This window comes from Petromyzon marinus, chromosome 14 (genome assembly GCF_048934315.1).
Source record: "Petromyzon marinus isolate PM22_M1 ecotype Great Lakes invasive population chromosome 14, UKy_Petmar_22M1.pri1.0, whole genome shotgun sequence".
In the NCBI taxonomy this organism is placed as follows: domain Eukaryota; kingdom Metazoa; phylum Chordata; class Hyperoartia; order Petromyzontiformes; family Petromyzontidae; genus Petromyzon; species Petromyzon marinus.
The window spans coordinates 291,926-309,605 of NC_133680.1; the positions used below are offsets into that span (position 1 = coordinate 291,926).

At 54.3% G+C, this 17,680-nt stretch overlaps 1 protein-coding gene across 13 annotated transcripts in view; it reads right to left on the reverse strand.

Moving 5' to 3' along the window:
* LOC116942266 (voltage-dependent L-type calcium channel subunit alpha-1D) overlaps positions 1-15,449 on the reverse strand; it is a 217,346-nt gene extending 201,897 nt beyond the window's left edge. For 9 of the 13 annotated variants that reach the window (XM_076066972.1, XM_076066970.1, XM_076066967.1 and 6 more), the window contains exons 1-3: positions 14,574-15,448; positions 10,492-11,005; positions 1,620-1,725 (exon numbers count right to left, since the gene is read on the reverse strand). In XM_076066972.1, coding sequence (XP_075923087.1) covers positions 1,620-1,725; positions 10,492-11,005; positions 14,574-14,601 — 648 coding nt within the window. In that variant the 5' untranslated portion in view covers positions 14,602-15,448. Of the gene's footprint in view, positions 1-1,619; positions 1,726-10,491; positions 11,006-14,573 lie in introns of all 13 variants that reach the window. The other 4 variants (XM_076066964.1, XM_076066961.1, XM_076066960.1 and 1 more) reach the window with 1 other exon arrangement.
* Between the last annotated feature and the right edge of the window lie 2,231 nt (positions 15,450-17,680).

Genomic DNA, 17,680 nt, shown 5'->3' on the forward strand with positions numbered 1-17,680 from the left:
TTTGGTGATTTGGAAAAGCTTTTTGGTTTGGACATGTTTGTTTTGTTGTAGTACGGAGTTAGACTGATGGCCTTAATCTAAGTTTTTGTGGTTGTTGTTGTTTAATTTGCATCCCACTGGGATTTTTTGCACACAGCGTTGGTGTACGGTGCTTTTTTCAGGAATATTTTTGCTGTTTTTTTCCATGGATTTTCTGTTTGCACAGTCACATAGTCACTTTAAAATGTTTTTCTTGTTCGTGTTTTTTTGTTTGTTGTGGTTGCACCCGATTCAAGAGCCAAATGGCTCACAGGGCTATACCAGAATAATCTGAACTGAACTGCTGGGAGGGGGGTTGGGATGAGCTATCGGTCTGCGCGTCACGTTGCTTCACGCTCGCACTATGTTTAGAGCGAGGGCTCCCACACAAATAGCGGAGGGGGGGAGGTTGCGATTTGAACCTCGGCTGAATTCATGGAAATGAAAAATACAACACGTAACGCGAGGAGGCCTTGCGGCTCCAACACGCCGAGCCGGGCCGCTACAGTGAGTCGATGGTCTCATGTTAGTTACCGGTGACTTACATAGAGACCCACTGATTCACATAGAGACCCACAGCCTCACAAAGAAGGACACGTCAAAGTGATGTCTATGTACTGTATGCGAGATAAGAATACAACTGCATTCATGTCAGAAGTAGTTTTATGGTGCGAGCTTCCAGGGCCGTTCTTTGAAAAGCGGCGGTGGTGTTCTGTTAGCTTCAGGTTGATTTATCACTCGGCAAAGACGCCCTGGATCGGCTTAGCAGACGTTTGGCGAAAGTGGTGTTAGCGAGCAGGAGCGCTCATGAAGGCTAGAACGGTACACGAGAGGGTGGGTGGCCAGCGCACATTCCCTTTTGTTTCCCTAGTGGCAATGCCTACACATCGCAATACGTACTCACACCGCTCCTCATATACAAACAAACACACACGCACGCAGACACGCACACAGACGCACATGGTTGGCTACGTACGGTGCGAAAGAAGTTCAACGCACAGGCATCCGTGGAACCCCTCAGCCCCGCGTGTTTTACTGCAGAGGCACTGTCGCGCGTCACCGCTCCGGGGGAGCACAAAACAAACGAGGACGCGCGTCGCGTGGCAGCGTAGAGCGAAGCGCTCGCTCCTCACAGCGACAAGCGGCCTGGGCTTGCTCTGCAAGGAAGAGATTCCCTAGCACGGGCAATGTGCGGACAGCACGCGGCAGCGACGAGACAGCCAACGACGAGACAGCCATGCTGTGGGCAGCATCTCCATCACCACGGCCTGTTCAGTCATCACTCACCATCATCATTACCATCTGAATAACCAAAATATACAACGCCATCACGACAGGCATCAAGGTCTACACCTACCACATGGGAATGTCAGCAATCGCCATCACAATCGTCATCATCATCACCACAATCGCCATCACAATCGTTGTCATCATCACAATTGCAGATGTCGTGGTGGTGATCGTGGTGGTGATCGTGGTGGTGATGGTGTTGGCAGTGATCGTGTTGATGGTCGTGGTGCTTGTTGTGGTGATTGTGTAGGTGGTGATCGTGTTGGTGTTGATCGCGGTGTTGGTGGTGGTGTTGGTAGTCCTCGCCGTACCAGGTTGGCGTTGCTGCGGTTGGAGTCGTCCTCGGGGAAGGGCACATAGACGGCGAGGGCGAGGCAGTTGGCGAAGATGGTGAGGAGGATGAGGATGTCAAACGGTCTGCGAGGCCACGGGTCAAGGAGTCGTGACCGTCGATCGGAGAAAGTTTAAAAATCTAAACCATCGCAAGCAACCCGACGACGGATCAACCAACTAATCAACCAACTGAACCAAAACGGTCCAACTCCCACATGACCGGCATGAAGTGGCAAGGGAGTCATCCAGCAGTAGACTCATTTTGTAAACACAGTTGCTCCGCAACAAGAAGATCCTTGGTTGGATTCCAGACTCAAGTCCCTTTGTGCCATCTGTGTATTCTCCCCTTGTTCTGCATGGGGTTTCTCCGGGTTCTGCTGTTTCCTCCTACAGCGAAAACAATCGAATTGGCATTGGCCAAACATCCCAATGCTGAGAGATGATGACCTGCAAATTGCTCAAGTGTATTGCACTTAGCGATAGCACCGACTTGGCAAGACCTTCCTGAAAACGAGTCTGGAGGCTTCCCTTGGTGATCGAGCATGACTATAATAATAACGACGTCAAGAAGACGCGTGCAGCGTAGCTACCAGCGCCCGGCCACCATGAACTCTGCCCGCTGAGTTGGAGGGCGGTTCGTGGGCAGCAGCCGAAGGGTTAATGCACACGGCACGACAGCTGTGCACCATCACAGCCCCGAGTCGCACGAAGTTCGCCTTTCAAAGCGATTTAATCGCAGCGCACGGCTCTGCGGAAATAGCCGGGCCGATGTAATTGTGGTAATTAGCAGAGGCACGCGGAGCAGCAAAAAAACACGAGGGAGCTCAACTCGGCCCGGGCACAGGGCCCGGGAAGGTCGGCGTCATCCCTCGCTGCGGCCATTCGGCCACCGCCACCGTCACCGCGGTCAACCAAAACCAACTTGGTCAACCGCCATCAATCGTCATCGTCATCCTTCACTCGCCGTTAACGACTGTGATCATGCACTACAAATCATCAACCAATAATCATCATTATCATGATCATCATTAAATCACTATTATCGTCCATCATTATAATAAATCAAAATAAGATCGCATCATTCAACCACCACCATTATGATTATGAGCCACTATTTATCCACTGCTGGATGAAGGTTCTGCATCATCATTGTCATCATCATCAGTATCGTAAGCCATGTCGGTCAACTGCTAGATGAAAGCCTTGCCATCATTATATCATTATCTATCCACTACTGGATGAAGGTTTCATCCATGATCATAATCATCAGTCGTCACTGTATTTCTTCATTGCCTTCATTGGCGTCCACGTGTGTGTGTGTGTGATCCGCACGTCATCGCCGGCAGCCCCAACAATTTCCGATCGTGACATCATCAGTCGCGATCAATCACTGCTCCGGGCCCCGTCATTGTGCCGGGAACGCGGAAGTGGTGGCATGGAGACGGTGGCATGGAGACGGTGGCACTGAGATGGTGGCACAGAGACGGTGTCACACGAGAGCTCGAGAGAGAGGGTAGCGGAGTCGCGTTCGCAAGAGGGGCCACCCTCGGTGGGCGACCGAATGACAGGGAAGTCAAACAACCACAACGGCTCGTGACTCGTACCGCTGGTGACGAGCATCACGATCCGTGACCACAACCAAGGCTCTTGACAACCAACACGAACACCACCACCTCCACCACCACACGTGACCACGACTCATCGCTATTACCAGTCATGATGAGCAACATTGGTGATCACAACCATGACCACCACAACCACCACCCCAACTACCACCACCCTAAGTACCACCACCACAACAACTAGCGCCACCACAACAACTACCACCACAAACACCACCACAAACACCACCATAAACACCACCAATACCAACACCCGCCATTCCCCACTAAGTGACGGTGACGTCACGACGGCCCCTGTGCCAGGCAAGGTGCACTTTGAGGCTACCACGTGAAGTGTCGAAGGCTCGCTGACATGAGGTCATGGAACAGACCCAGCAGGTGCCATGGGTTGGCTGACTGAGATGACCGGTAGATGCATCAGCTGTACCCCCTACTGTGCAAACTTGCCGCCCGACGCTCTGCTCGTTGAGAGCATCGCTCCTCTGCCCTCCGTTGTTGCTGGAGGGCGACTGCCTCCAACTGCCCAGTAGCATCCTTCACGAGCCTCCTCCATCGAGGCCGATGTTGACACCACTGGTACCATTCGTCGGCAAGTCCACTCAGCCCCACATATCCCGTACCGCATCAGTCCATCTCTTCTCCAGCCCATGTCGTGCCCATTTAGCGCCCTCTATGCGGCCAAACAGAAGATGCTTGGGCATGCGGTGGCTGGGCAATGCAGCCTTGCCTGTCGGAGGAGCTCACTGAAGGGAATGTGTCCAGATCTTTCAAGGATTTGTGAGCTCCTCACACAATGCAACCTGGTTAAACCCAGGATGGATCGTAGGCATGCCAGTCTGAATGTTTCTAACTGACTCAGATGTTCCATTAGAGGGGTCCACGTTTCACAAGCATAGAGAAGGGAGGGCATGACTGTGGCCGAGAAGACCCGAAGCTTTATGAGGAGCGACAGACCAGGTAGCTTCCACACAGCATTGCGCAGCTGATGAAAAGATAATGCTACCCGACGGTTCGGAGCGAGACCTCTGCTGTCAAACCGGAGGTGGTTATAAGCACACTGCCCAGGTATGGGTAACTCTCCACTCTCTCCACAACCACTCCATCACCAATGGGGAACTGAGGGGGTGGAGTGTGTGGTGGCACAAAATACCCAGACAGGTGCTTAGTTTTGGTTGCACTGATGGTAAGACTCCACCTCTTAGTGGCATTTTCAGCAGCAGCGCTTCAAACTCCTCCTCTGAATGAGAAGCAATCACCAGATCATCGGCATACATAACGTGGTTGACCAATAGGAAGCCATCCCTCGACCGCACCCGGGCATCGATCAGCCTCCCATTGTATCCCAACCAGATGGAAATTCCACCGGTACAGCCATGGAAAATGTCTCGAACTACGTGGTCAAAGATGATGTTACATAATGTGGGAGCTAGACGACATCCCTGCCGCACTCCTGGCCATGTAGTTTTACCCGATGATGTCTATCAACAAGAAGGCCCTTAATGATTGTGAGCAGAGGGTCAGGAACTCCAAAAGCACGAAGAACTGCCCATAGCCCTGGCCTGTTGATTGTATTATTGGCCTGCTGTAGCAGATGGAGAATGACACCCTTGCAGGACCACCCTGGTCTGAAACCACGTTGGGGCTCCGCAAGCCTCTCCTCAGCAAGTGTCTCCTCAGCGTGCCTGGCAAGGTGATGTTGAATAATCCTTGCCAGGACCTTTCCCGGCACACTGAAAAGAGGGATGCCCCTGTAGTTGTTACAGTCTGTAATAACTATAAGGGGGACCACCAGGACATCCTTCTAATCCTGTGGAACCAGTACTGTGGTCCAGACATTTGTGATGATGTCATGTAGGGCAGTCTGCACAGAGATGCCACCCTCCTCCCTCAGCATCTCGCTTGGGAGATCGTCTCTGCCCGGTGCTTCTCCTTGCACTTCATCCACAGATGGCACCTCAGCCAACCATTCAGAAGGGGTGGCTACCTCTGCCACCACAACAGCCACCACCACAGCCACCACCACAAGAACCACCACCACCACAAGAACCACCACAACCACCACCACCACAACTACCAGGTGTATAGACTACTATCACTACGCCTGGTAACCCAAAAAACCCTCACCGAGACGCAGTGGGAGGCGATGTTGCAATCTGTGGAATTCAAATGTATTTATCTGCTTGCAGACGTCCAGCATTGGGAAACCAGAAAACCCCAGAAAACCCACAAACTCCACACAGATAATGTGCCAAAATCGGGATTCGAACCCCAAGCCGTCTCCCTGTGAGGCACAAATGTTAACACTGCTCCACCCTGCCGCTCAGCGAACAATGCCAGCGATCGTGATTGAAGGACTAGACACTCATTGTAGACTTGGTCTCTGCCAATTGTTAAGGACTAAGCCACATCAGGCTCCCCACACTGTGTTCAACCATCACACTGCAAGTCACAACAACACCCTCACCTACTCACCACTCTGCAGGTCACAACAACACACTCATCCACAACAACACACTCACCCACTCACCACACTGCAGGTCACAACAACACACTCATCCACTCACCACACTGCAGGTCACAACAACACTCACCCACTCACCACACTGCAGGTCACAACAACACTCACCCACTCACCACACTGCAGGTCACAACAACACACTCACCCACTCACCACGCTACAGGTCACACCAACACACTCATCCACTCACCACACTGCAGGTCACAACAACACACTCACCCACTCATCACACTGCAGGTCACAACAACGCCCTCACCCACTCACCACACTGCAGGTCACAACACACTCACCCACTCACCACACTGCAGGTCACAACAACACACTCACCCACTCACCACACTGCAGGTCACAACAACACACTCACCCACTCACCACACTGCAGGTCACAACAACACCCTCACCCACTCACCACACTGCAGGTCACAACACTTTCTGCTGATTGTCTGGCACTGCTCGACTTTGGAATTCCCTCCGATCGTCTCTTTCCCCCGGCTTGTTCAATTGAAGACTCACGTTAACTCTTATTTTGTTATAACTTTGACAGTGCTGTTTGTTGCTGGCCACTGGATGCCTTGGGCTTGTACTCACCAACTGTGTTTAAATAACGAGAAAATCCATATGCGTCTCTCTCTCTCATTCTCCCTGTGTCCGGCTCTCTCAATCGTTCATTACCGATATCCATCTCCCTCTGTCACTCTCCATCTCTCTCCGTCTCTCTCCATCTCTCACTGTCTATCTCTGGTCCCCCACCCCTCCCGGACCCCTGTGGACTCCCTCTCAATGGACCCCTGTGGACTCCCTCTCAATGTACCCCTCACTTCCACTCCCCTCTGCCAAGCGCCCCTTGCCACTGTGACCGGCTCCCCGCACATAGCGCCTCGTGATGTGCACGAGGCGCTATGGAGTGTGTGTACACATGTGTGTGTGTACACATGCGTGTGTGTGTGTACACATGCGTGTGTGTATACACATGATTGTGTGTGTACATATGAGTGGGTGTGTACGTGGCCGGATCGAGGGGGCTAAACGGGCGCGGCATGGGCTACAGAAGAGATGGAGTAATGTGGTACAGGAGGTTGTGGAGCTGAGTGGCCTTGCCAATGACTTGTACCAGCGGTGTCAAGATCGGCCTCTGTGGAGGAGGCTCGTAAAGAACGCTACTGGGCAGTTGGAGGCAGTCGCCCTCCAACAACAACGGAGGGCGGAGGAGCGACGCTCACAACGAGCGGAGCGCCAGGTGGCTAAAGCACAGCAGGTTGGCACAGTAGGGGGCACTGGTGGTGCATCAGCCACTCGTCTCAGTCGACCCGTGACCTCCTGCCAGCGGGCATTCGACACTTCATGTGGCCTCAACGTGCACATAGCCTGGCACGAGCGTCGTGGTGACGTCACCGGCACTTAGTGGCGAATGGCGGTTGTTGTGTGTGTACATATGATTGTGTGTACATGTGTACGTGTACATATGATTGTGTGTACATATGATTGTGTGTGTACATATGACCTTGTGTGTGTGTGCATATAATTGCGCATGTGTGTGCATATGACTGTCTATATATGACGGTATGTGTGTGTACACATCAACTAGTATTTGTTCCCGAGAGAATGGCTTTAAGATTTGATACCACACACACCACTAAACCACAGACTCATCCGAATCACTCACAGACATCAACCACACAAACAACAACCACAGAACCAGCCTATGCATACACTACCCAACCACCGAGCCAACAACACCAACACTTGGAGGCCACGTGAAGTGTCGAACGCTTACTGGCAGGAGGTCATCGAACAGACCCAGGTGTCATAGGTTGACTGAGTGAGATGACTGGCAGATGCACCAACTGTGCTCTCCATTGTGCCAACTTTCTGCGTTTTAGCCGCCTGGCACTCCGCTCGTTGTTGTGATCGTCACTCCTCTGCCTTGCATTGTTGCTGCAGGGTGACTGCCTCCAACTCCCCAGCAGCGTCCTTTTCGAACATCCTCGACAGAGGCCAACCATGCCACTGCTGGTACCTGTCATAGGCAAGTCCAATCGGCTCCACATCCTTCTGTACCACATCATATGTAGGCTAGCCTGAATGTCTAAAACCGGTGCAGAGGGCTCCACGTTTCGAAAGCATAAAGGATGGTATGATTGTGGCCGAGAAGACCCGGAGCTTTGTACGGAGCGACAGACCAGACAGCTTCCACACAGCGTTACGCAGCTGATGAAAAGATAATGTCGCTCGACTGATTCGGAGTGAGACCTCGGCTGCCCAACCGGAGCTGGTCATAAGCACCTTGCCCATGTACGGAAACTTCTCCACTCTCTCCACAACTGCCCCATCACTCATGGGGAGCTGAGGGAGGGGAACATTTAGTGACCTAAACTTAATTGGGTGTTTGCGCCGTGTCGTTGCTGGTATAAATTCGTACTGAGTGGATGGGTTACCAGCCCCTTGCACACCCCGATCAACAACCCAACCAATACCGCACACACACAGCACAGTACACACACACACACGATACGGGACAGACCCACACACACAAAGACAAAGTTCCCCCGTATAGCCGGAACAGGCTGTACGAGCAAGTGCCGTTAGTGAACACCTATGAAGGCCGGCACCTCGCCCGGCCGCTTGTCTCCCTAGTTTCGATGTTTACACACCCCACCAAGTACTCATTTGAGGCTGAGTCGACCTAGCAGAGGCATAGGACCGGTTCAGATAATTATCGTTACTGGTGTTGGCCGTGAGCGGGAATCGAAGTCAGGTCGCTGGATTCGTAGCGGAGATCGCTAACCACTACACTACCGCTCCCCCACACACACAGCACAACCCCCCCACACACACAGCACAACCCCCCCACACACACACACACAGCACAACCCCCACACACACACACAGCACAACCCCCCCACACACACACACAGCACAACCCCCCCACACACACACACAGCACAACCCCCCCCCCCCACACACACACACAGCACAACCCCCCCCCCCCACACACACGGCACAACCCCCACACACACACACATAGCACACCCCCCACACACACAGCACACCCCACACACACACAGCACAACCCCCACACACACAGCACAACCCCCACACACACACACAGCACAACCCCCACACACACACACACAGCACAACCCCCACACACACACAGCACACCCCCCACACACACACACAGCACAACCCCCCCCCACACACACACACTACCCCCACACACACACACAGCACAACCCCCCCACACACACACAGCACACCCCCCACACACACACAGCGCACAACCCCCACACACACACACACAGCGCACAACCCCCACACACACAGCACAACCCACACACACACACAGTGCACAACCCCCACACACACACACACAGCACAACCCCCCCACACACAACCCCCCCACACACACACAGCGCACAACCCCCCCACACACACACAGCGCACAACCCCCACACACACACACAGCGCACAACCCCCACACACACACACAGCACAACCCCCCCCCCCCCACACACACACAACCCCCACACACACACAGCACAACCCACACACACACAGCACAACCCCCCCACACACACACAGCGCACAACCCCCACACACACACACAGCGCACAACCCCCACACACACACACAGCGCACAACCCCCACACACACACACAGCACAACCCCTCCCCCCCCACACACACACAACCCCCACACACACACAGCACAACCCACACACACACAGCACAACCCCCACACACACACAGCGCAACCCCCACACACACACACAGCACAACCCCCCCCCACACACACACAGCACAACCCCCACACACACACAGCACACCCCCCCCCCACACACACACGGCACAATCCCCACACACACACAGCGCACAACCCCCACACACACACACAGCGCACAACCCCCACACACACACACAGCACACCCCCCCCCACACACACACACAGCACAACCCCCCCCCCCCCACACACGGCACAACCCCCCCCCCCACACACACACAGCAAAGAGCCACACACACGGCAATGAATACCCCCCCGTGGGCATCATATAACCCAGCACAGCAACACTCTCATATCACAGAACACACTGCATACCACGCATCACCACAACACAAGGTCTTACATAATACCACACATCACCACACACCTACACAACGCACGATCTAGCCTCATACCGCACATCGCTATCATAGCAGATGACAACACGTCACAACCACACAGGGCCCACACATCACCACCATCTACATCAACACACCACACCACCACAACTAAGTACGGCACCACACGTGATATGACACTCCACATCGCACCACTCCAATCCACAACCCCAAACATCACATCATCGCCCCACACAGCACCCGCCACCCACCACATCCACCATCCCAGGCGAACATGGCAAGCATACGTCACTCCACATCACATCACCCGTAACCACCATCCATCACACGACCACCCCACACACACGGCGCTGCATCACACCAGCCCGTCACCAATCCACTCGATCACAGTCGACATCACCGCCGCACGACCACCATACACACAGCACCACTCTGGCCGCCCCATCGCACACCCCCCTCCCGCCTCAATTAACGAAACGACACTTGCACTATGACGCGGATGCACAGCACGTAACACCCAGCACATGGCATCGTCCGTGACACAACACCATCACCGCCGCCGCGATGACGTGCGGGCAGGCAACGAGGATACTTCCACTCCACGATGCCGATGCAGGCTCTGCGCAGCGGATTCTGCAGGGAGAGGCAGAGCAGAGCCCTCGCGGGCCGCACGGCGCCCGTCGATCCGCACTGCTTCTTCCCCTTCGCGTACTGGTGCCGCTTCCTCTGCGCCCCGAGCCCCGCCGCCCCGGGCACCCCGGCCGGGGCCCCGGCGGCCGCGGCGACCCCGACAACGGCCGCGCCGACCCGGGGCGTCCCGGGCAGAGCGCGCGGCCCGGCGGCCGGCGGCAGCGCCGCGGCGGCGACGGCGCCGCAGCCGCCCCCCCCGTGCGCTCCGGCGCCGAGTCCGCGTCCTCCTCCCCCTCTGCCTCCGTGCTGCGCGCCTGTGCCCGGTATCGAACTCATTGCCTGGGCGAGGCGGGCAGCTTGGATGGCCGCCTCCCACGACAGTGCACCGGCGCGTGGCGGGGGGAGCCCGGCCGGCACGGACGAGGAGGAGGAGGCGGGGGCCGGGGACGCGCGCTCGCTGGCATAGCTCGGCCCGCCTGGTGGAGGAAAACGGAGGCAGAGGAGGGTGAGGGTGGTGGTGAGGGTGGTGGTGGTGATGATGTTGGGTGATGATGTTGGGTGATGCGCGGGTGATGTTGGTTGATTGGTGGGGGGTGGGAGCGTGGATTTGGCTGAGAGCGCGAAGCGAGGTTGGGAACAGAGGCGCCGCCTCGAATCATAAACCCTGCCGCGCACAGCGTCCGCTTCGCAGACGAGGACGACGATAGTGGTGGTGACGATGATGATGGTGACGACGGTGGTGGTGATGACGATGGTGGTGGTGGTGATGATGATGAAGATAACGGTGGTCGTGGTGGCGGTCCTGTTAGTATCGTTGTGAGACACTCTGCTGTTCGCGCCGAATGCGGCAGCAGCAGCTGCGGCGAGAAGAGCGAGGGCGCTCCTCCCGTGGCAGGGGCGAGCTAACATTGCCTACCGGGCGGTAACCGCGTGGTAGAAGCACCCCGGCTAACCGGTTACAGCAATGACCAGCGCTATAGACGCAGCAGCGCGCTTGCACTGCGAGAGGAAGACATCAGCCAAAGAGGTCGTGGTTCACTCGTCCGGCATGCTGGGTGTCAGCTGGTTCAATATCCCACTGGACTCGGCAATGTGGACTTCGCCAAGTTAGGTTCTATCTCCGGGCGCGGCAGGTGAAATTTCTGGGCAAGTTTAAATCAGAGCACATTCACTGATAAGACTCCACTGGATTACGATGACTGATTTCTAACTCTCGAAAATGGAAGTTGATTCTGAAAACGGTTACCTTCTCAGTACCCCCCCCCCCTTCTCTCAACGACCCCCTCACTCCCCCATCCCCCTCAATCTCCCCCTCGTCGCTTGGCTGAGAGAACACGAGTGCATAACCCAGCGTTATAGGCACGCGGTTGTGAGATGGCCAGGGGATTGCAGTGCAGCAGCAACAGGTCCAGTCCACATACGAGTCCGTGAACTGGATCTGTCACTGGGTTGAGTCTATTTGTGCAGAGTTGTGAGTGCTGGGTTTCTCTACGGATCTCCCAGACCAAGCCAAACGCTCGAGATTTAAACTCAACACAACTGTCACACCTCCGTGACGTTTCGGGCATTGACCCTTCTTCATAGCACACAGATAATGCGAATCTGTGTTTAGTTCTTGTTATTTTTGTGCTGAAGCATCGCTTAACATTCAAAGTGATTTCCGACTCAAAGGAATATCGAGGCATTGGTGCTCATCGCCTGATTACAGCTCTGAGCCAGAGGTGGAAATTCCACATTCCTATGGACGGGAGGCGGGGAGAGTCTATCCATAGGCCAACCACTGTCGACGCTGCGTCATCACAAATCATCTGTCGTAAATTAAACTGGTACTCATGGCCAAACATCTCAGTGTAGCAGGACCCTCCTGAATGAAAGTCTTGAGACTTGGTGATGGCTCTCCTGAATACATTAATATATCCTGCATCCTTCTCGCCCCTACTGTCCACAAATTAATTCGTCACTAAATGGACTGGGGTAAGCTCGCATGTGAATGGTAGCCGCAGCCTTGCAGGTATTAAAGAGGATAGGGTGTCTGATGTCGGTGATACGGAATGTAGTATTATTCTCCCGCTTGTTTACCCGGGAAAGACTCATTGGGTCATGTCAGGTTTTCACAGAACGGAGCGACGCTGCTGCGTGTAACCCCAAGTGAGTAATTTGTAGTACTTTTTCAGCATTGAGCTGTTTGGCCAAAACCAGTTCCAATGTGTGTGTGGGTTTATCTATTTGATTAAACCGGAGAACCCAGGGGAAAGGCATGCAGAGCAGGGGGCGAGCATACAAACTCCACACAGAAAGGCGGCCGGGTCAGGGAATCGAACCCAGGTTACTTTTGTTACGAGGCCCTGCGCCACCCTCCCGCCCAACGTGACCCGTGATGGGGGTTCGTGTGACGCGGCCCTCGCAGTCCGCGAGGCCCCCGCGCGAGTTCCACGGCTCTGAGAGAGGAGGAGCAGCGGCTCGTGACGCTGCTGATGACGGTGATGATGCTGCTGATGATGATAGTGGCGATGATGCTTGTGGGGATGATTATTGTGGTGATGATGCTGCTAATGATGATGGTGCTGCTGCTGCTGATGGTGGTAATGCTGCTGCTGATGATGACATTGATGAATGCAATTGCTATGCTTGCTGTCAATGTTGCTGCTGCTGCTGATGCCATTAAGGCTTCGCAATCGTTGGCAATAGTGTACTAGCACAGATAACAAAAAACTAAACACATTCGTCACTGCCCTAGTTATGCGCTCTGCAGAAGGGCTATTGCTCGAAACGTCGCCAATAGTTTATTTTTAGGACAGTGTTACTGAGTAATATGTAGTTTACTGTTGCTAGTACTGCGACTGTTGCTGCTGCTGTTGATGACGGTGTTGCTTGCTGCTGTTGCTACGGCTTTCTGCTCATGCTGTTGCTGCTCATAATGATGATTATGACGCTGTTGCTGCTATTATTATTATTATCCTATAATGATGATTATGACGCGCTTGGTGATATTGCTGCAACTGCTACAATGCGCTTGCTGCTGCTACTACTGCTGCTACTGCTGATGCTATTGTTAGCCTCCTGATGCGTCTGCTACCGATAATCACGACGCTGCTGCGCCTGCTACTATCGCTTCTGCTATTGATTATCTTGTTACAGTTACACTTGCTGCTACTATGAGACTGCTGTTGCTTATTCTACTATTGCTGCTGCTGTGACAACTGCAATTGGGACTGCTGCAACTGCTGCTGCAACTGCTGCTGCAACTGCTGCTGCAACTGCTGCTGCAACTGCTGCAATGCCAGGGGATGAATGGGAAGGTAATTTTCGCTCCACGCCACCCTGCCCATCCTACTCCCGCCTCTAACATCAGAGTCCCTTTGAGTCCACGTGAGTCCTTCCGAGTCCACGTGAGTCCCTACGAGTCGCCTCGACACCACGCGCATACTAATCACCCAGACCGGGCGCCCTACGATGTGGCGAATGCGCCTAATTACGACTCATTAGCGCACAGGGGGGTGATGCGATTATGAAGATGATAATGGTGATGGTGATTATGTATGTAGTTGTGGGTGGCTCATGATGATGGTAATGTTGATGTGGATGATGGTAATGTTGGTGATGATGCCGGTAACATTGGTGATGATGATGGTAATGTTGGTGATGATGACGGTAATGTTGGTGATGATGATGGTAATGTTGGTGATGATGATGGTAATGTTGGTGATGATGATGTACGATGATGAAGTTACTGTTGGCTATGCTGATGTGTGTGGTGGTGGTGGAGTGACCTGCCGTGTCGGCCTTCATAGGTCTGTTGATGCTTTATGGGGAATCTTTGTCTTTGGATGATGCGGTTGCTACTCCTGATGATCATCGCGATCACGGTGCTAGTGCTGCTGCTAATGTCCTCGAGTCTATCTATCTCCCACCGCCCATCTCCCATCTACCACCTTCCCGTCCACATCTCAATCTTACAACCCGCACCACCATCTCCCATCTCGACCCACCCCTTCTCCCGCCCCATCTTCACCACCACCGCCGCCGACGCCACCTGCCACGTACCTTGGCACGGCTCGGCAGGTAGTAGCATGGCGGACAAGACGCGCGCCGCCTCGCTGGGTTGCCCTGCGCCTCGCTCCTAGTTGCCGTGCAGGTGCGTCTCAAAGCGGCGCGACGCGCGGCATACTCCCATGTCGCTTCGACAGTTGCGCTCCGGGTCCGGGTCTCCTTGCGCGCTCTCTCCCTTTGAATCTCTCCGTCGCTGGCACTCCCTCTGAATCTCTCCGTCACTCTCCCGAGCGCTCTCCTCCCAAAGCTTCGCAGTAGTCGCCGCTCCCTCTCTCACTCGCTCACTCGACTCCTCCTTCGTCTCCGTGTCTCTCCCTCTCTCGCTAAGAGCTCTCTCTTCTCAGATCCTCAGTGGCCGCGCTCTCTCTCGGCTCCTCATTCGGCTCTCTATGTCTGTATGTGTGTGTGTGTGCGTCTCTCTCTCTCTATTACTCTCTCCCTCTCTCTCTGTCTCTCGCGCTCGCTCTCTCTTTCGCAGTTGCCGATGGTCGGGTGAAAGATCCGGAGCGGAGGAGCAGCCGGTGCAGCTGAGTGCAGCCGCAATCTTCTCTATGGCGACGCGAGGAGGAGGCGAGGGAGGGGACACGGGGAGGGTGAGGAGAGAGGTAGGAGGAGAATGGGGGAGGGTGAGGAGGAGGCGGCGGCGGCGGCGCGGGAGGGATGAAAGAAGGAGGTGCGAGGGAGCGAGGGAGGCAGAGACTGAGAGAGGGGAGGTGCAGGAGGCATTGGGATGAAAAGAGGGAGAGGATGAGGGGTGGAAGGGAGCGCGAAGCCGCGAGGAAGAGGCCGCGTGGGAGAGGCGCATAGCCAGGGATCGTGTTGAGTGTGGAAGTGAATTTCTGTGATGTGTGAATGTGTCTGTGCTTGTATTTTTGTGCACGTGTGTTTCTGCGTGTCTATGGTTATGTGTTTGTGTGAGACTGCCTACATGGGTAAATTTTACGTGCGGCTGTCTTTGTGCATCTCCGTGTCTGTGTTGCTTGCGAGTCTGTGTAAATCCACGTGTGTGTGTAAATCCACGTGTGTGTGTGTAAATCCACGTGTGTGTGTGTAAATCCACGTGTGTGTGTGTAAATCCACGTGTGTGTGTGTAAATCCACGTGTGTGTGTGTAAATCCACGTGTGTGTGTAAATCCACGTGTGTGTGTAAATCCACGTGTCTGTGTAAATCCACGTGTCTGTGTAAATCCACGTGTCTGTGTAAATCCACGTGTCTGTGTAAATCCACGTGTCTGTGTAAATCCACGTGTCTGTGTAAATCCACGTGTCTGTGTAAATCCACGTGTCTGTGTAAATCCACGTGTCTGTGTAAATCCACGTGTCTGTGTAGCTATGTAGTTGTCATCTCGCGAGCGAATTGTGCCGTCTAGCGGCCGCGCTCGGCATCTGTAGCCTCGGCTGAGTGCGTCCGGCAACTCACCCGAGCCCCACTCACCCCGCCGCACACGTCACCCAGCAACCCGCCCCCGCACCCCACAGCCCCTCCCCCCCTCTTGGTCGCTTAGCAACCCACATCAGCATCCTCCTCCTTGAACTTACACTCAAGCGCACGCGGCCAATCAGCGCCTCCTCCAGAGGGAAGGGGGAAAAAGCGTGAGGATTGCGGGAGGGCGGGGCAGTATCTCGCACTCCACAGACTCAACACACGCAAGTCTGTCTTGATGAGCCTCTATGTGTCCTATAGAAATGTATCTACTCACGCACCTAAAAGCTCAAAGGCAAAGATCCCCTGTATAGCCTTAACTGACTTGGGGCAAGTGCTGTTAGCGAGCACCTGTGAAGGCTAACACGGCACACGAGAGGGTGAGTTCAGTTTTTCAGTTGCATTTATTTTGGTAAAGCCCTGTGAGCCAATCGGCTCTTGAATCGGGTGCAACCACAACAAACAAAAAACACGAACAAGAAAACATCTTAAAGTGACTATGTGACTGTGCAAACAGAGAATCCAGGAAAAAAATAGCAAAATATTCCTGAAAAAGCACCACACACCAACGCTGTCTGCAAAAATCCCAGTGGGATGCAAGTCAAACAACAACCACAAGAAAACTTAGATTAAGGCCATCAGTCGAACTCCGTACTGAAACAAACAAACATGGCCAAACCAAAACACGTTTTCGACATCACCAAAATACCACGCCTGACCGCCTTTGTGGCAATGCTTACACATCGCATCAGGCACTCATTTTAGGCTGAGTCGACCAAGGGGAGGCCCAGGACTGTTTCAGATCATGTTCACTTGGTGTGGACCGTGAGCGCGAATCGAACTTGGGTCACCAGGCACGCCACCGCTCCCCACGCATGCACTCACGGGCGCGCTCACCCACGGCCTCACCCATGCGCGTACGCCCGTGTTAATGCGCCCGTGTTAATGCGCCCGTGTTAATGCGCCCGTGTTAATGCGCCCGTGTTAATGCGCCCGTGTTAATGCGCCCGTGTTAATGCACCCGTGTTAATGTGCCTGTGTGTTAATGTGCGTGTGTTAATGCGCCTGTGTTAATGTGTTTGTGTTAATATGCCTGTGCGTGTGTGTGTTAATGTGCCTGTGTTAATGTCCGGCAAAACAACCCGCTACCTCCTCGTGGTGCCGGACGGGCAACTCTGTCGTGGACAGTGCTGTGGGGGGAGGAGCCAATCGGACCCTCATGGCGTCTGTGACCACCACAGGGGCTAAACGGGGGTTCTGGACGGGTGCGAGGGGCTGGTAACCCCTCCACCTTCAAAAATGTACCACTAAACCACGTCTAAAATATCTAACTAATAAGCTTGTGCCGGAGGCCCTGGGGGGACAGGAGTCTATCACTTCTCCAGGCCAAACCCCAATTGGTGGAGCCAGGAGATTGAATCGCTACCCTCGGGACTCCCCCAGAAACAACGAAAAGCCACTTCGTGTGGCCACGTGGAATGCTCGAACGCTCACTGCGGAGGAGAGGCTGCCACTCCTCTGTCGGGAGCTGGACCGGTACCACCTGGATCTCTGTGGCATTCAGGAGGTCCGGTGGACCGGTTCTGGCTCCTGCCACCATGAGGGGTGGACAGTCCTCTACTCGGGGCAGCAGACTGCCAAACAACAGGGTGTAGCTCTTCTTTTGAACAAAAGAATG